This window comes from Dipodomys merriami, unplaced genomic scaffold, assembly GCF_024711535.1.
Source record: "Dipodomys merriami isolate MVZ:Mamm:240054 unplaced genomic scaffold, mDipMer1.0.p SCAF_19, whole genome shotgun sequence".
In the NCBI taxonomy this organism is placed as follows: Eukaryota; Metazoa; Chordata; class Mammalia; order Rodentia; family Heteromyidae; genus Dipodomys; species Dipodomys merriami.
This window is the reverse complement of record NW_027203270.1, coordinates 20741760-20762322: the sequence shown is the minus strand read 5'-3', so window position 1 is coordinate 20762322 and position 20563 is coordinate 20741760. Positions and strand designations below refer to the sequence as shown.

Here is a 20563-nt window from a genome sequence, read left to right as displayed (position 1 = left end):
AACTCAGAGCCTAGACACTGTCCCTAAGTTTCTTTCACTCAAGGCCAGCACTTCTGCCACTTGAGCCACATTGCCACTTCCAGCTTTTTCTGTTTATGTGTTACTGAGGAATAGATCCCAGGGCTTCATGCATACTAGGCAAGCACTCTACCACTAAGCCACATTCCCAGCCCTGAGGAAATTATTTTTATATCCAGCTGAAGTAGTTCTTTTATTTAAATCTTACTTTTCATGTTAATCTTTTATACATATGAAGCAATTATGTGTCAAAGAGATATAAGAAAATCAGCATCAAGAAAGAAAATCTCCACTGTATCAGTGGCTCAGCTCAGGAGGCTGAGATCTGAGGATCACGGTTCAAAGCCATCCTGAGCTAGAAAGGCCGTGAGACTCTTATCTCCAATAAACCACTAGAAAACTGGAGGTAGCTCATGTGGTAGAACACTCGCCTTGAGCTGAAGAGCACAAGGACAGTGCCTAGGCCCAGAGTTCAAGACTCACAACCAACAAAAATCAAAAAAGAAAATCTCCAAAATTGAAGTGCTGTCTTATAAAAATCACTCAAGATGTTCTTTGTCCTTATTTCTAGGCCCTTACTCTGTAAAGCTGTAGGTAGAATCACTCTAGTGTTTCTTTAGAAAAGGGATTGAGCTGGAAAAACACACTTAAAAAGAAGCATCTACTCCAAAAATGTAAGCTTGAGAAAAATTAATATTCTATATAAGAATGTTTTTTTTGTTTTTTGTTTTTGGGGTCCGGTCGTGGGGCCTGAACTCTGGGGCTGGGCGCTGTCCCTCAGCTCTTCAGCTCAAGGCTAGCGCTCTACCACTTGAGCCATAGCGCCACTTCTGGCTTTTTTCTTTTTGCTTATGTGGTGCTGAGGAATCGAACCCAGAGCCTCATGCATGCAAGGCAAGTGCTCTACCACTGAGCCACCTTCCCAGCCCTATATAAGAATGTTTGAAATTGAATTTAGAATATTATAGCTTACTCTGCTTCTAAGGTGAAACCAGTAATACCTATCCTTCCCACAAATGTCTGGATAGAATATCTTTAGAGTAGATAGAGGGTGTTTTTCTGGTTGCTTCTGCAATGATGGGGAATCAAACCCTGGACCTGGGACTTTTTTTTTTTTTTTCTTGGTCATGGGGCTTGAACTCTGGGCCTAGGTGCTATCCCTCAGCTCTTCGTCTCAAAGCTAGCACTCTATCACTTGAGCCACAGCGCCACTTCCGGCTTTTTCTGCTTATGTGGTATGAGGAATCGAACCCAGGGCCTCATGCATGCAAGACAAATACTATACCACTCACTGAGCCACCTTTCAGCCCCAGGACCTGGGGCATTTGAAGCAAGGGCTCTACCATAGTTCTTCCCAGCCCTCTTTCTAATTTTGGTTTTTCCTGATACTACTTCTGGTGAAAATTTAAATAATAGCTCTTGGAACCTGTAGCCATTGAATTTTCCAGTTAATTGAAAAGCTAATTCTGTTTGCATTTTTCTACTCCTATACTTGTTCCAAACTGGTAAACTTCTATGCTGATGGTAAGGTACTCCACTGCTTTTCACCAGCTGCCAGCTTTGTCTTCAGATGTACTCTTGACATGTGGGTGGATGGTTTAGCTTTTCTATAAAGTTTTTAAAAAGTACTTTAGGCTTCTGCAGATCAAAGCTACTCTGTGAGTGTGAGATATTATCATTTTTATTATTTTAATCTCTTGCAAATTGACTTGAGGGGGGAAGGTAATATATTCTGATTTTAGAGGCTTAAATGGTTAAATTAATGGCTTAATAACTTATGATTTAATCTTTAAATTAGTGAAGCCTTTCAAGGTAGAGTTTTAGATGAGTGGAAGGCTAAGAAATATAAAAATGAGTGTCTATATAAGCTTATTCAAAATCATTTCAATTCATGATTCATTGTCTGGATCATCTATGCAATCTGTTAAAAATTACAAAAATTATACTTCAACAGTACAGGAAGTTCACATCACACTTTTTAGTTTTCATTTGGAGGGAGGTATATTATTTCCTGTAAGTAAAGTTCAGAATAGAGAAAAAGAATGAAGCATATTAGAAATATTACAAAATCTTCTGCTGCAAATAGTTTTTACCTTGTTACCTAATGATAGGTTGACAAAAGCCTGAGGGCTCAAACCAGTCTAAAGATGCAAAGTCTTCAGGTTGTTTTTGAAAATGAAATATAAATGCCATTCTTGTCCCAGAAATACCTCCCACCAGTATTCTCATCTCTACTTTTTGGTATGAAGAGTGGAAAATGTTGGAACGTTTTTTCAAAGCTCAAATAAATTATAATGTTTTATTATTTTGAAGAAAATATTTCTTTACTTCTAAGTGCCCTCAATGTACTTTTCCTAACTAGAAGAATAAATCAAGAAAGATGGAAAAGAACATAGATGAAAGTAAAAATAAATCTGTTTTTGTATTTGTCCTTTCATTCTGTTTTCTACACACAAACACACACACACACAGAGTATATAGGGATAATATTGGAAATACTGTTTTAAGCTTTTTTTGTACTCATGATATTATGAGCTTTTTAAAATGTCACTAAAACTCTTAATTCTAATATTATGTATAATATATAATAAATTATCTTCAGAATTCAGGGGAAAACAATGACTTTTAATTTTTTATTGTGTAGTACATTTTTATTGACAATGTCTTTATCTTCCAACTCATACTTTATTTATTATATTTCTTTTGTTGTTTAGGTTATTTCCAAGTCACTTTTCTTCTTTTGTTCCGGTCTTGGAGCTTGAACTCAGGGTCTGGGCACTGTCTTTGAGTTTTTTTTGCTTAAGGTTTAGTACTCTACCACTTGAGCCACAGTTCCACTTTTGGCTTCTTTGGTAGTTTAGTGGATATAAGAGTCTCACAGACTTTATTGCCTGGGCTGGCTTTGAACCATAATCTTCAGATCTCAGCCTTATAGTCTAATATTCTATAAAACTCCTCAAATGAGGGAAATCACTGCCCTGATTTTCTTATCAGCTTCTTCTTAGATTAACATTGTGTACTTGAGTAGTTGGGTGTAGGATTCAAATAGATACGAACTTAAATTCCAATTCCATCATAGGTATTGAGTGTAAAATGAGGTAATAGTCAGATCTGCATGTAATGGTACAGACCTATAATTTCAGCTTTCAGGAGGCTGAGGCAAGAAGATCACAAGTTCTAGGCCAACCTGAACAAAATAGCAAGTTCTGGTCTAATGAGGGCTAATGTGTGGCTCAAGTAGTAGAGCCCTTCCTACCAAACACAAGGATGAGTTCAAGCCCCAGTACAACACACACACACACACACACACACACACACACATATACACACACACACACACACACACACACACACAGAGTAATAATCATAGCTGCTTCATAGGGCTATTATGAGAATTAAATGAGATGGTTAATCTGTGTAAAGAAACATGAAATAATATACTTTCATAAAGTGTGGTAGCTCTTACTACTTGTTGTGTATACATTTCTGCTTATTTCTTTAGTAGAAACTCTCAAAATTAGGATTTCTAGGTAATAATACTTTATATATTTGTATATATTTTGCTATTAAAATTTACAATTATGCTAATGGTTTATGAAGCCCACTGACTGCAAATTTATACTTGTTACTCAATCATTCGAGAATATACGTTTCATGGCATTCTCACTCCAACTTGATGTTATTAAAATGCTTTTTGCCAATTGTTAGAAAGTTTGCATTTAATTATTTCTTTATGACTAAGTGTTCAATTTTAAGGAAGTTTTTCAGTGGGCTTGAGATTTAGCTTAGTGTTAGAGCACTTGCTTAGCATAAGCACTGAAAAACATTTTTTTGTTACAATATGTTATAAAATTGACAGTAATTAGTGAAGTGAAACCATATGTTAATTTTTGTTAAAGGAGTGTGGTTGCCAGGCGCTGGTGGCTCACGCCTGTAATCCTAGTTACTCAGGAGGCTGAGATCTGAAGATCACAGTTCAAAGCTAGCCCAGGCAGGAAAGTCCGTGAAACTGGTACCTCCAATAAACCACCAGAAAACCAGAAGTGGTGCTGTGGCTTAAGTGGTAGAGCACTAGCCTTGAGCTGAAGAGCTGAGGGACAGCACTCAGGCCCAGAGTTCAAGCCCCATGACCGATGGAAAAAAAGGGGGGGGTGTGGTCTGAATTATTTAATTCATAGAGTATTTTTATATTCCATTTCATTACTTAAACTAAAAGGTAAGAGTTTTTGTTAGTTGAGAGGGTTGTTAGGCATGCTTTAATGAGCATATGAGGCATCATTGCAATTATAGTATGGGTGTTTTTTCACAGATGAATGGTTCTAAAAATACATGAAAGTAGTTTGTTCCCAATTTAAAACTAACCTTATACTTCTTAATTTGATATTAAACCCTCCCTCCATAGATAAATTCCTCATTGCTGCTAAAGTATATATGAGGAATTATCTTCACATAAGGGGGAGGGTATCACATGTTCCATTAAGATATTTGACTTAGTTACAGATTACTTTTTCCCATTTTATGTTTACTTCTTGAACTTTAAAATTTTTTATTTCTCTATCTTATTTACATTTATCCTTTTCAAAACGCCTATTTTTTCTGATTTTATTAGTGACTTTTAATGCACAAAAGAACAAAGCAATGGAATTTGATTTTGACTAATTACCTAATCTTGATGCTTTCTGAGTACACATCCAACATAGAGATGAAATAGGACAATCAGACACAATTGAAGTGTTTGAACCAAATTAAGAAAAAATATCAGTGATTTACCAAAGGACACCTATAATAACATGATAGAGTCTTATTTTCAAAGGATTGAAAATTAATGGAAGAAATTTTCCTTCCCACTAGCTTGCAAGAAAGAAATAATCTTCTGTGAATATCCTCCTGTAAATCCACTGCAAATTGTAGTCTGCACAGAACAGAATCAGGGTGCCTAATCCCCTCTTTTCATGGTTTAGTCTATACAAAGAGCAGAGCTGGAAATTGGATCTTTTGACAGCAGTTACTAAGCAACAGAATTTGGATTTTTTTAAGTTAACATCCTAATATATCATGTGGCTGAATTTTAAAGTTTGTGCATGTCTTAGCTGTGAGAAGTAGATGCTCCGGAAGTAACTACAAGTCCCAGTATGGCTCAGGGTGGATATTGGTTGTTCTGTTTAACATTCCATGTCTTTTGACACTCATATCTGTGTGCTATGTAAAGGAGAATACATAGTGTGGAATTTTCAGACCTTGTGACCTTCAGATTATTAAGCACACTCACTCTGTGGCCTATGTTAGTGAAAATGTAAGATATTTTCCTGAAAAGCAGGGAGAACAAATAAAGGATTTTAAGGTCAATCCAGGAAGCTTTAGTGCTTTGCCAAAAGTTTAGGTCCACTTCCTAAGGCAGTTTCATTAGAAGACAGCTAATGTTTGCTTGATCTACTCCCAAGTTATTTTTAGAAACTAGAGATTATTGCTGATAGCACTAATTTAAATTTGCTCATTTATGTTTTTATATGCTACCAAATATGATTAGAGTGTCCTTTCAACTAATTGCTGACAGATTTACTACATTTTGGATTTTCTAAGCCATTAAGTTCCTACTGTCATCAGATTTCTGCTAACTGCATTTAGGTACTTCATGCCAACTACTTCAAAATTGAATTGAACATGTTTAGCCTCCAAAAGAACCAGAAAGTTTGGTTTTACTTACCTAAGAGTACTATAGAGGTTATAGGAAATGGAGGCTAGAATCTACTTAGAATGTGCTTTGCAGTGGTTTGTGATTCTGAAAGGCTAGGATTAACGTGGAGCTAATAAACTGTGTTCCCATTGGTGTTAATGAGGACTCGAGCAGCAGCGCCTCTCCCCTCTTCACAAGTGACTGTTGCTTGTCTGGAGATTCCAGGACTGGTCTTCTGTGTCTCAAAAGTTCACAGTGCCCCACAGTATATTCATACCTGCCCAGGCTCATGGTGCCTTCAACACACTCCTGTCCTTGAGCCCCATGTGTCTCATATTTCAGGTTATTTTTGATACCCTAAGACTGGGTCATACTAGAGAGATGAGAGTTGTGTAGAGACAGTTGCATCATGTACACACCCAGAAACAAGCCTGTGGGTTCTTCATTTTCTAGAGAGTGTCTTCATTCTTTAGAGTGCAATGTATTATTTCCATGCTCACAGATGCTACTCTTTCCTACTGTTCCTTCGATTCTTTTCTCTTTAGCCTTCTCTTTCAGACTTCCCACATGGCTCACTAAGACCCTGTGTATCTGCTCATTTGACCTGCTCTACAGGAAACTCACTGACTAAACTAAGATAACTATGCATTCTTTAAATTAATTTTGGGGGGAGGTACTGGAGTTTGAATTCAGGGCCTTGTGCTTACTAAACATGAACTCTAGCACTTGAGCCATACCTCTGTCTCTTTTTGATTTAGCAATATTTTGAACAGGGTCTCATGTTTATGCATAGCATGGCCTGGGTCTCAATCCTCCTATTTACACATCCTATGTAGTTGGAGTGATAGGCACATGAAACCTTGTCCAGCTTTTATTGGTTGAGATGGGGTCTTGCTAACTTTTTGCAAGAGCTGGCCTAAAACTGCAGTCTAGGAAGCTGGGAAGGTGGCTCAGTTGTAGCATGCATGTGACCCTGGGTTCGACTCTTTAGCACCACATAAACAGAAAAAGCCAGAAGTGGCACTGTGGCTCAAGTGGTAGAGCACTAGCCTTGAGCTGAAGAGCTGAGGGCCAGCGCTCAGGCTCAGAGTTCAAGCCCCACGACTGACAAAAAAAAAAAAAAGTGCAATCTTCCTTCCCTTCCCTTCCCTTCCCTTCCCTCCTCTCCCCTCCCCTCCCCTCTCTTCCCCTCCCCTCCCTCCTCTCCTCTCCTTTCCTTTCCTTTCTTTCCTTTTTTTGAAGTTGGTCATAGGGCTTGAACTCAGGGCCTGGGCTCTGTCCCTGAGCTTTTTGCACAGGACTAGTGCTCTACCATTTTGAGCCACAGCTCCACTTCTGGTTTTTGAGTGGTTAATGGGAGAGAAGAGTGTCATGGGGATTTTTCTTCCCTGGGCTGGCTTTGAACCTTGATCCTCAGATCTCAGCCTCCTGAGTAGTTAGGATTACAGGTATGATCCACCAGTTCCTGGCTGCAATCATCCTTTGTAACTAGGATTATAGTTATGTCACTTGTCCAGGTTAGATTTTTTTTTTAATTAGTGATTTTTTTTTTTACATTGGAGGGGTGGTGGTGGTGGTTCATTGTTACCTTTCCACATATATGTTTACAATGTATTCCAACCCAATATATTTTTTTAATTACAATGTATTACAATCAAAGATTTTTTTAAGTCTATAAAATAGAACCTCTAGCTCCAGCTTTAGCTGAGCTGGCTGCCTTGAGTTATTGCATGTTTGATCTGAAGCAGACACAGTGGCTCTACTGTGTGCTGTTACAGATGATAAGTGGTTTTATTAAGACTGGGGCAAAAGGCACTATTTTACTTTTTTTTGTATCTTTCCATCTAGTACCTCTCCCCTTCTAAGTTTATCTACCTAGAGTTATAGAAGTTTCTGACTCAGTGTGAAAATATCCCACTAGATTTTAAATCTGGCAGCTAATCTCATGCTTACTAGTCAAATCTGAGTATCTTCTTGGATCCTGGACCAGAAAGCAGAGTCTCTGAGAAGACTAGACATACATTGTGTGTCCAGGGGAAGAATGATGACCTAATACCACACAGTGAGCAGGTAAGGAAGAGAATACATATGTAGGAAGTAAAAGAGGGGTGTGTATGTACATTTAAATTAGAGCAGAGGAGCTACCAGAGGAGTTTCACTTTACTAGTCAACTGAAACTAATCAAGTTATAACTGGCATTACACAACCTTTGTCATAGTTAATATGCTATTAAGAGAGGTAGCTGTGATAGTAATTAGTATAGCAGGAACGAACTATTAAAAACAACAAACAAAACCCTACTTTACCTTAAATGACTGTCATTGGTATTTTTCTGCTGGTCCTGGGGCTTGACCTGAGGGCCTGGTGCTGTCCATGAGCTTTTTTTTTTTTGGTCAGTTGTAAGGCTTGAACTCAGAGCCTGGCCACTGGAGTCCCTAAGCTCTTTTTTGCTCAAAGCTAGTGATCTACCACTTTGAGCCACAGTTCTACTTCTGATTTTCTGATGGTTAATTGGAGTTAAGAGTCTCACAACTTTCCTGCCCAGGCTGGCTTTGAACTGTGATCCTCAGATCTCAGCCTCCTGAGTTGCTAGGATTACAGGCATGAGCCACCAATGCCTGGCCTAATGTCTTTTCAAAGTAGGAAAAATCCACTGGGCACCAGTGGCTCACACCTGTAATCCTAGCTACTTAGGAGGCTGTGATCTAAAGATTGTGGTGGGTTCAAAGCCAGCCTGGGCAGAAAAGTCCGTAAGATTTTTTTTTTGTTGTTATGGGGGTGGAACTCAAATTCAGGCCCTGGGTGCTGTCCCTGAGCTCTTTCACTTAATGTTAGCACTCTACCACTTTGAGCCACAGTGCCACATCGGAAGTGGAGCTGGAGCTCAAGTGATAAATTGCTAGCCTGAGTTCAAGCCTCTGACTAGCACTTTTAAAAAATTAGGAAAAGGCATTATGGAGATGTTTCTAAACTTTTCCATTGTTTTAGAGTCACTAAAAGTCAAAAAGAGCCAGGAGACTGAAATACCTTCCTCTTGTCAGGTCTGGGAGTGAGGGGGTATTCTGATACATTCTTGATCGATTCCCAAATCAGCTTTTCCATATTTGTTGTCTTACCTCACTTGCTAAACCAGAAAGCTTGCCTCCTGCTTTTCCTTCATCACCACACTTGTTCATTTGCCAAATGTTTCCATTCAACCCCCTAATATCTGTAGTACCTGTCCACTTTTCATCATATCCATCCCAGACCACCATCATTTTTCTCACTAGGAATTGGGACTATTAATCTCTTGCTGTCCTATGTATCTGCCAGAAAAATGTTTCTAAAGCATAAATCTGACATCTAAAGCTTTTCAGTGGTACTGGGTGTAGTAGTATATGCTTATAATCTCAGTACTTGGAAGGCTGAGATGGGAAGATCACAGATTCAAAGCTAGCCAGTGAGATACACATGTGTATACACACAAAGTCTCACATGCGCGAGTGTGTGCGTGTGCGCACATACACACATGCACACACACACAGCAAGGCACTGTCTTAAAACTGTGGTAGAGGCCAGGCACTGGTGACTCACGCCTGTAATCCTAGCTACTCAGGAGGCTGAGATGTGAGGATCATGGTTCAAAGCCAGTCCAGGCAGGAAAGTCTGTGAGATTCTTATCTCCAATAAACCACTCAGAAAACTGGAAGTGGTGCTATGGCTCAAGTGGTAGAGTGCTCTGAAGAACTGAGGGACAGAGTTCAAGCCCCACGACTGACAAAAACAAATAACAAAAATAAACTGTGGTAGCTTGTTAATGCCCTTATAATAACAGTTCAACTTGTTCAGATTTGTAAGACACTCCACATTCAGGCTCATTCATCAATTTCTGTTCTATCTTTACCCACCACTCTCCACACAACAGTATTACTTCCTTATTTTAATTCTTGTTGACAGTACATTAGCTCCTGCAGCATTCCCGAATTTTCTCCTCTGCAACTTTTAATACTCAGTAAAGTCTATTTAGAGCACATTTTTACCTTTTTTATTGGCTGTTTTAATTTTAGAGTACTGGCATTGAACCCAGGACTTCATGCTTGCTAGGCAAATGTTCTACCACATGAGTATCCCTTTTTTGTTGTTGTAATCTCACATCTCCACATTCTGTCACTGGGATAATAGGTACCACCATACCTGGCTACTACCTTAAAAAAAAAAATACCAGGTTTTAAACTCAGGGCCTAGCACTTGCTGGATAGGTAGGCACTCTACCACTGAGCCTTACCTCTAGACCTAGACCTCTATTAGTTAACTTATTCATCCTTCAGATCTCAAATTTCATTTTTTTAATTTTGGAGACCATCATTGACCCCCTAAGTCCCTTTATGAATCAAACTAGGCTAACATGCTACAGCAATGAGAAAACCCGCTATCTTAGTGGCTTTGCTAGCACAGTGAAGTTTAATCTTCATTCACAGTACATATCCATCATGGCTGAACTCTGTGCATCATATGTTTCTCAGAAACTTGAGCTAATTGGTAGTAGGGTCTTCATCTCACATGTGAATCCATGAGAACCAAGATAGGAGAAGTAATATGATAAACTATTGAATCAGTTAAGCAAACATCATTACTAGATCCTGTTCTGTGCTGGAGATACCCATAAACAGAGTGAAAATTGTATACACCACTGCAGTGCAGGAACAGCTAGCTGAGGAGAAAGGAATAGTGGGCAGTGATAGACAGATAAAAGAGGATGGAGCAAAGGAAAGCACTTCCACCAAAACAGTTGATCTGATTAAATATCTGCAGGCAGAAATTGTTAGTATTTAAGACAGGAAAAATGTAACAAGGAACTGAGATAGATGATGACAATGAGAATCTGTTATGGTAACTTTCTTAATTGTTATAAATACCTTTTGTTTGGTTGGCTTTTTGTTTTGTTTGTCTTAGTGTCTGTCCTAGGTCTTGAATCTCAGGGCCTGGGTGCTACCCCTCAGTGTTTTGTTTTGTTTTGAGGAAGGGGGTGGTATTTTGTTTTGTTTTTGCCAAGTCCTGGTGTTGAACTCTGGGTCTGGGTGTTGTCCCTGAGCCTCTTTGTGCTTAAGGCTAGGACCCTACCACTTGAGCCAAAGCATTACTTCCTGCTTTTCTGAGTAATTCATTGGAGATAAAGAGCCTCACAGACTTTCCTGCCCAGGCTGGCTTCGAACTGTGATCCTCAGATCTCTGCTGTGAGTAGCTAGGATTACAGACATGAGCTACCAGCACCTGGTCCCCTCAGCTTTTTGTTCAAAGTTAACACTCTACCACTTGAAGCCACGGCTCCACTTCCAGCTTTTTTTGTGTGTGTGTGTGCTTAATTAGAGCTAAGAGTCTCGCAGACTTTTCTGCCCATGCTGGGTTCAAACTGTAAGGTATATTAAATAGGTAGGTTTCATTAGGTAGCCGATGAAGAGAACACCATCGTGGAGAGGCATGGCTGAAAAGGAAAAGGAAGGGAGGGGAGAAAAGGAAGAGAGGAAGGGAAAAGGGTGACCCATCTCTGGGCCAGGACTTATCTAGGCCAGGGACAGGAAGAGGTGTGGCCAGGTGGGGAAAAGGTATGGCCACACTGAATCTGGATGTGACCTCAGGGTCTGGGACCCTCCTAAGGTCAGATGGGAGGTATGTGATCAGACATGGCCCAGGATGTGACCTAGCAGGAGGGGAAGGTGACTGCTTCCAGGTCTGCCAGTTACCTAGGTAACAGATACTGGGCGAAACTTAGCCAAAAGGGAGGAATGTATTCCTGTGCAGACCTTACACAAACCATGATTCCTCAGGTCTCAGCTCAGTCTCTTGAGCAAGGATTGTAGGCACAAGCCATCAGCTCCCCACATTATTTTTTAAACTGGCTTTTTAACTTAATATGAAAAATATTAATATTCTGAGTTTAGTTTTTAAACTTAATTTTTTTTTTTTGGTCAGCCCTGGGACTTGAACTCAGGGCCTGAATACTGTCCCTGAGCTTCTTTTACTCAAGGCTAGCACTCTAACACTTGAGCCACAGCCCCATTTCTGGCATTTTCTGTTTATGTGGTGCTGAGGAATTGAACCCAGGGCTTAATGCATGGTAGGCAAGCAATCTGCCACTAAGCCACATTCCCAGCCCCTTAAACTTAATTTTAAGTCTTTTTTTTTTGGGGGGGGGGTCCAGTTGTGGGACCTGAACTCTGGGCCTGGGCACTGTCCCTCAGCTCTTCAGCTCAAGGCTAGCGCTCTACCACTTGAGCCACAGCGCCACTTCCGGCTTTTTTTCTTTTTGCTTATGTGGTGCTGGGGAATCGAACCCAGGGCCTCATGCATGCAAGGCAAGCGCTCTACCACTGGGCCACCTTCCCAGCCCTAATTTTAAGTCTTTTGTAATTAAAAGATACCAGAAGTGCCAGAAGTGGTACTGTGGCTCAAGTGGTAGAGTGCTAGCCTTGAGCAATAAGTAGCTCAGGGACCTTGCTCAGGCCCTGAGTTCAAGCCTCAGGACTGGTTAAAAAAAAAAGATACCAAGGAATATTATGCCAGTTCAATAGGCAAGAAACAAGTGGGATCCAGAATGGAATGCACTGAGCCCCACTTTCAGTCTGGGGCAGATCCCCATCATTTACCAAAGGGGTCGTCTCTAAAACCATAGACACTTATATTCAACTTATACATAAACGTATTTTTCTATCTGGCTTGAAAGTGTTACATCTTTGTCAGAATAGAAGTACTTCCTTCACTGCTTGTTTTAATCTGCATTTCTTTGGCTGTCTTAAGACAATGGACTGTTCTTATCTTCTGTTTGTTTTTTTACATACATCTACCTGATCTTCATACAGAATTTTAACTCTTTTGTAAACTCTTACTGTTATGATTTTATTTGAGTTGATGGGATTCTTGTCTTTTAATGTTATTGTTGCCTAACCAGAGTTCTTATAGATAATAAAGTGACATCCAATTTTCTTCTGCATATCTTTTATCATGCTCTGTCTAGCACTTGAATTACAGCAATGAATGCAAGGGTCTGACATAGTTAAGAGAGACCAGTATGATAAACATGATGAACTTTGTCAGTTGGCCAATAATCAGTAATTCCTTGGCATGCTTAGTTGTGACACCTGCAGCCCTTAGTTCTGAAAACAGCTTTAGCCAGTTCTCTATTCAGCCATGATCCAATTATGTTGTCATTTAACTGTTTTGGGCCTCACTTTCTTTACAAGGACCCTTTCAGTTCTAAAATGCTGTGATCTCCGAAATTCTAATTTGTTAAATTTGAAATATTGGTGTTTTGTCTGCTTTGTTTAGTATTGCTCAGTAATTAACCAAATATAATCTTTAAAAATTGTCATAATTATAGAGGGCAGTGAGATGATGAATGTTTTTCTTTCTTCCAGATCTTTGATGATGCATACAAATCACAACTCAGTTGTGTGGTTGTGGATGACATTGAGAGATTGCTCGGTGAGTCATAACTTTGGCCATTGTACTTCCTTTGCTAAATAACAACTTACATTAAAAATTACAAAGCCAGGTACCAGTGGCTCACACCTGAAATCCTAGCTACTCAAGAGGATGAGATCTGGATCATGGTTCAAAGCCAGTACAGGGAGGAAATCCCATGAGACTCTTATCTCTAATTAATCACAGAAAAAGCCAAAAGTAGCCCTGTGGCTCAAGGGGTAGAGTACTACTATTGAGCAAAAAGGAACTGAAGATAGTGCCCAGGCCCAGAGTTTGAGCCCCAGAACCGGCAAAAAATAAAATAAAATTACAAAAGCTGGCCACCAGTGGCTCATGCCTGTAATCCTAGCCATTCAGGAGACTGAGATCTGAGGATCATAGTTTGAAGCCAAGCCCAAGCGGGAAAGTCTGTGAGACCCTTATCTCCAATTAACCACCACAAAACTGGAAGTGGGGCTGTGGCTGGAAGTGATAGAGCACTAGCTTTGAGTAAAAAAGCTCAGGGACAGTGTGCAGGCCCTGAGTTCAAGCCCTATGACCAATAACAACAACAAAAATTACAAGAGAGGCTGAGAGTGTAGCTCACTAGCACATTTACCTAGCATGTGCAAGGCCCTGGTTTCAATCCTAAGCACTGCAGGAAAAAGAAATAGTGAGGGAAATAATGGATGTTTTATAAATTACAGGGCAATAGAAAGAACTTTTTTGCCTTTTATGGAAATACTATATCATATCTTAATCTGATATCAACAATAGTATTTATAGTTAAAATGCTTGTGACCCTAACTCCACTATAATCTACTTTCTTGTAAGGGCTTCATTATCTGCTACAGAGTGTCCTAGCTGTACTAAAAGATGAATACTTCTTAATTCTGAATACATTTGCTATTATGTATATCTGAGATGCCCATATCTCAGAAGTCCATTTGTGAATCTCAACAGAACTAATGAAAAGAAGATTTGAGAATTGGATTTACTAAAACACTTAGAGACAGAAGTTGTAAGCTATCTGTACCTGAATTTCTGCTTTTACAACACAAACTGTAATTGCTTCTTTGCTTAACCCACAGAGTAATTGTGACAGAATGGAATAATATGTGTCAAAAACATTCTGCAAATTAGAAGTGTTGTCCAGTAATTTCTAAAATAATTGTTAAATATCTCCTGTAAAGTATAGCCCAACAAGATGCAAAGATGATTAAGGCATAGTCACTGCATTCCATTCAGAATACAGTAAACAATAAGTAAATGTCCAAAACTCTTGTTACTTTCACATTTTACCCATTGTGAATTGAACCAATTTATTATACATTTCTGTAATAATTGGCATAATGGAATGGCATTGAGACAGAAGCCACCTGATGTCTTCATGAATATCTGAGAATGCTACACTTGATTAATCTTCCTTAAGCTATTCAGAAGAGTGTAGTAATGATTTCAAATTAACTGTTTTTCAACAACATTTCCCCCATGATATTTAGACTTGTGTTAGGTCCTCTGTTACTTTTTTTTTTTTTTTCAGTTATGGCAGTGTTTGTTATAAAGCAAACAGGTATATCTGTTAGGCCTTCTTAAAGTAATAGTTTTATCTAATAACCTGAGTTTTTGGTGTGCTGTGTTTGATCCATCTCAGCCCAGTTTATGGGATTATTTCTTTAAAAGCTTTTAGGCACATACTTATAGCTCTGTGTAGGTTCCTTTATCTAAACACAATTGAGATGTGTGGTCATAGCAACACTGCTATGGCAGGAATGTGTGTCCTCACAGTGTATTCTCTCTTCTTTGAGTAGATGTTTTCTGTCTTTATTCATTCATTTAGTCTATGAGCATTTGCTGAGTCCTTACTCCTGTGCTAGAGTTATTTGGATCTCAGAAGAATAAGATGCTATCCATTATAAAACTCATTGCAAAATAGAATATCTGTGTGTTCAAGATATTCAGAAAACAGAGGGACTCCCCACTCCCCCCCCCCCTTTATTTTTTGCCAGTCCTGGGGCTTGAACCCAATGCCTGGGAACTGTTCTTGGGTTTCTTTTGCTCAAGGCTAGTACTCTACCACTTGAGCCACAGTACCACTTCTAGCTTTTTCCTGTTTATGTGGTACTGAGGAGTTGAACCCAGGGCTTTATGCATGCTAGGCAAGCACTCTACCACACAACCACATTCCCAGCCTGAGGGATATCTTTTGACTTCAGAGAACTGATGCCTGCAGATAGTTCTAAGCACAGGGCTGATCACATATGCAATATACCATGAAAATTAAGGAAGTGGTATTTATGCTAAATCTTGAAGTACTGAAGTTTAACAGGTAGAGAATTAGTTCTCTTAGTTACCTGTTCTTCAGTATCAGAGGATCAGTCTCAGTGATTCTACCATCATCAGAATTACATTACAATTTCTTGTATCCTTTTCCCTCTGCCCAATTTTCTAACATCAAATTTTGTTATCAATATATTTCTTAGAAATACTTGACAAATACATCTGGACATTTTTCCCTTTTAGAAAGAAAAACTTATCTCCCAAATCATAAAAGACGTCTATATGAACTCAAAATGGATATTTAAAAACTTTTACCAAAAATTTACAGATAGGAGTTATATAATATTTTAATCTTTTAGTTCATTGGAGGAATTTTTTTCTTTGACCTAAAAAAGATAATATTTACTTTTTTTTTCTTGCTAATACTGGGGATTAAACTTAGTCTTATTCTTACTAGACAGACAAGGATTCTACCACTTAAGCTACCCTGTTTGCTTTAGTTATTTTGGGGATAGGGTCTTGCATTTATACTCACTGACCTGGATTGAATGCTTCCTATTTACGTTTCCTGTGTAGCTGGGATGACAGTTATGAACCACCTAGTTATTGATTGAGATGGGGTCTCACTAGCTTTTTTGCTCAGGTTGATTTCCAATTTCAATTCTCCTGATCTCTACCTCCCAAGTAGCTTGGATTATAGGCATGAGCCACCATGCTCAGTTCATATTTATTCTTAATACCAAGAAAATCTGTATTTTGATATGTGCCTTGTGTGTATTGAATCTCTAGATATAATATTTCTCTTCCAGATTACGTCCCTATTGGCCCCCGGTTTTCTAATCTGGTATTACAGGCTCTTCTTGTGTTACTGAAAAAGGCACCTCCTCAGGTAAGAGAAGTAATACTAAGAAAAATTCCACAGGGTTTTTTCAGTAAATTACATATAATGATGCACTCTCAGAATAAACTGGTTATCATAAACACTGAATTCTATTGTTGAAGGAATTCTGAATGGTCATTTGGCCTGGCCTTCTGTTTTAAGGTAAATTATTTTCCTGAAGATACCAAAATCCTACAATTTAGTTTAATGTTCATCTCATTTTATAAATTCTTCAGCACTTTCTACATTCTTACCTTTGTCCTCCCAAGAGAGCTTAATTATTAATACAGAAAATATTTAATATATGGTCTCATTTGTTTTATTTATCACTTCATGGTTTCTCTAAGAATTTATACTTAAATTTATGTTTATAAGCATATTTTTTCTATTTATTTATTTATTTATTTATTTATTTATTTGGGTCCGGTCATGGGGCCTGAACTCTGGGCCTGGACTCTGTCCCTCAGCTCTTCAGCTCATGGCTAGCACTCTACCACTTAAGCAACAGCGCCTCTTCCAGCTTTTTTTTTCTTTTTGTTTATGTGGTGCTGGGGAATTGAACCCAGGGCCTCATGCATGCAAGGCAAGCGCTCTACCACTGAGCCACCTTCCCAGCCCTAAGCATATTTTTTAAAAGCATGTACAGGTGATTTTTACTTGTTTCTTGTATTCACATGTACTTTTAAGGAATGAAGTTATAGTAGGAACCTGATTCATATGTCTGCATTTGTACTGCTGTAGCTACTAGAGACACTGATTTTGACAGCTTATCAAATTTAAAACTAATCTATGAAGATTGATTAAATATGTTAATTACAAAGAGGCTATATGTTTGGCTATATCATGTGACAGGCTATCCTGATTGATTCTCCCAGCTGTAACCTTGAAGAAAAGCCAATCAAAGGCAGATACAAAGCCGGGCACCAATGGCTCATGCCTATAATACTCAGGAAATTGGGATCTGAAGCCATCTTGGTTCAAAGCCAACCCAAGCAGAAAATTTCAAGAAACTGTACCTTTGAAATAACTAGCAAACAGCAGGTCTGGAGGTACAGCTCAAGTGATACAGTATCTAACCCAACTAGTCAACCAAGAAGCTCAAAACCTTGAATTCCAGCTCCATACCAGGAAAAAAATATACATTTTTTTTTTTTGGTTGGTTGTAGGACTTGAACACTGGACCTGAGCACTGTCCCTCAGCTCTTCAGCTCAAGACTAGCACTCTACCACTTGAGCTACAGCACCACTTCTGGTTTTCTGGTAGTTTATTGGAGATAAGAGTTTCACGGCTTTTCCTGACCAGGCTGGCTTTGAACCTTTTCCTGATTAGGCTGGCTTTGAACCACGATCCTCAGAGTTCAGCATCCTGAGTAGCTAGGATTACAGGCGTGAGCCACCAATACCCAGCTAAAATAAGTAATTTTAAATAAACAAACAAACAAATATCACTTAAAGGACTTATTTTCTGGGCTTTCGAGTTTTTTTTAACTTCTAAAGTAGGAAACATATAACAATTGATAATTTTCTATATATATGTACTATGGAATAATATTTTTTTCTAGAGCTGGGATGGAACCCAGGGCCTCATCAATGCTAGGCAACTTAGTGCTCGTATTTGCCATACCTCCAGCCCTTCACTTGTTTTGTTTTTGAGATGGGGTTTTTGCTATGTTGCCTATGCTGGTATTGAATTACTGCGTTCAAGTGATTCTTCCACTTCAGTCTACTGGAATTTTAATTTATACTAATTACTTCCATTTAAAAAATACATAGGGGCTGGAGGCGTGGCTCCGTTGGTAGAGCACTAGCCAGTGAAGCAAAGTGTCAGGTACCAAGTTTGAGTCCCAGTCTTGCAATTAGAAAAAATAAAATAAAATAAAAAAATAAACAGTACTTTTGCTTGGTGCTGGCAGCTCATGTAATCATAGCTACTCAGGAGGCAGAGATCTAAGGATAGTGGTTCAAAGCTAGCCAAGGCAGGAAAGTCTATGAGACTCTTATCCCTGGTTAATCACAGAAAAAAACAGAAGTGGTAGTTTGGCTCAAATGGTAGAGTGCTAGCCTTAAGCAAAAGGAGTTTAGGGACAACACGTAGGCCCAGAGTTCAAGGCCTAGGGCTGGCAATCAATCAATCAAGTTATATAGATATATCTAAAATATATAATATATATAAATCATTTCTCCCCAGTATCTATGTATATATATCATACCCACAAAAAAGTTTTTATGTAGTCAATATATTTGCAATTGGGAAAAAAATGAAGGAGGGTATAACACTGTTCAAAAAGAAATATACTCATTACCTGACTTATATAACATAACTTATGTAACATAACCCCTCTGTACATCACCATTAAAATAAAATTTAAATTAAAAAAATCACATTTAACATTTTTACAATGGAGGACACTTCCAAGCATTTAAATTTTTGTCTTATAATATTCTGTTCTTTATCTTAAAATAATTTGTGCTTAAAGGCATTTCAGTGCTTTTAGGAAAGAATAAGTTTTTAATGCTGTGTTAAATTTCTTGACTTTTACTTGGTTAAATAATATACACAGTAGTTAAAGAGATACAGTTCCTGACTGAGAGTTATTTGTAATCCAAAATAGATACTAAAATTTTTAAAATTAAAAACAACCTGTAACATTTTGATTGAAGACTTAAAATAACTATTTTGTAAAAATGTGAGACTTGAGAGAAGGGACATTATCTTATTTTTAAATTATTATTTTAGTGTGTGTGTGTGTGTGTGTGTGTGTGTGTGTGTGTGTGTGTGTGTTCATACATGCACTGATACTAGGGCTTTTACTCAGGGCCTTGAGTTCTCACTTAGCTTTTTCACTCAAGGCTGGTCATCTACCACTTGAGCCACACTTTTGCTTCTTGCTGGTTAAATGGATATAAGAGTCTCTCTAATTCTAATTTGTTTGCCTGGGCTGGCTTCAAACCTGGATCCACAGGCCTTCTTAGTAGCTAGGATTACAGGCATGAACCACTCGTGCCCTGCAATCTTATGGTTTTTAAATCTTTCAGCATCTGGCCTAGAGATTTGTACATGTATCTTTCATGAATAGTTTGTTCACATATATATACATATATATATATATATATATATAACTTTATATATGTAGCATCTTTTCATTAATAGGCTTATGTGTTTTAGTATTGCTGAGTTTATATATCTGTGAATATACTAAAACCGTTGAATTATATACATTGAGTAGATGAACTGAATGCTAGATGAAATATATCCTGTTTCTTTGAGTTTAAAATTTTTTTCTAAGTAAATGCACATTTTAAAAGATGGCTTTGTAATCTACTTAAATTATGAAAGGAAAATTCTATGGAGAGAAGTAAGGGATGAGCATCTTAGGTACATGGCCCAGCTTGGAAAGAATCTTAGAAATAGCAATTAAATCATTAAAAAAAGGAAGTGGGGTCAGTGATTCTTACCTGTAATCCTAGCAACTCAAGAGACTGAGATCTCAGTTCAGATTCAGCCTGAGTAAGAAAGTCTGAGAGATTTGTCTCCAAAAATAACCAGCAAAAAGCCAGGAGTGAAGATATGGTTCAAGCAGTAGAGTGCCAAACTTGAGCAGAGAAAATCCAAGGAGACTGGAAGGCCCTGAATTTAGGCCCCAATACCAACACACACACACACACACACACACACACACACACACACACACACACACACACACACACACACACACACACACACACACACACACACACACACACACACACACACACACACACACACACACACACACACACACACACACACACACACACACGATGTGAAATAAAATCCAAGGAGACTGGAAGGCCCTGAATTTAGGCCCCAATACCAACACACACACACACATACACACACACACACGATGTGAAATAAAATCCAAGGAGACTGGAAGGCCCTGAATTTAGGCCCCAATACCAACACACACACACACACACACACGATGTGAAATAAATTTCTTTAAAGACTGAAGAGAAAGGATATACAAATATGTAAGCAGCAGATACGCCTGGTTGCCTTAGTGATCGCAAGGATTCTCTTTTCATAGAAGACCAGCCTGTCATTAATCAGAACTTGGCAACTGACCTGGTCTGCTCATTGACCTGCTGTATAGGCGAAATTGGTGGCAGGAGAAAAGTAGTATTTTGAATATTTCTGAATGGCACTATTTAACAAAATAATAAAAAATAGGTTTCATCTGTACCACTTTGCTTTTAAAAATTAATTTTCAAGGCTGTCAGGAATATTTGTC

General features: G+C 38.5%; 1 protein-coding gene across 1 annotated transcript in view; it reads left to right on the top strand.

Annotated features, from left to right (window-relative positions):
- Nsf (N-ethylmaleimide sensitive factor, vesicle fusing ATPase) overlaps window positions 1–20563 on the top strand; it is a 151177-nt gene that overhangs the window by 108398 nt on the left and 22216 nt on the right. The window contains exons 16-17 of the mRNA XM_070027663.1: window positions 13084–13150; window positions 16219–16298. Coding sequence (XP_069883764.1) covers window positions 13084–13150; window positions 16219–16298 — 147 coding nt within the window. The remainder of the gene's footprint in view (window positions 1–13083; window positions 13151–16218; window positions 16299–20563) is intronic.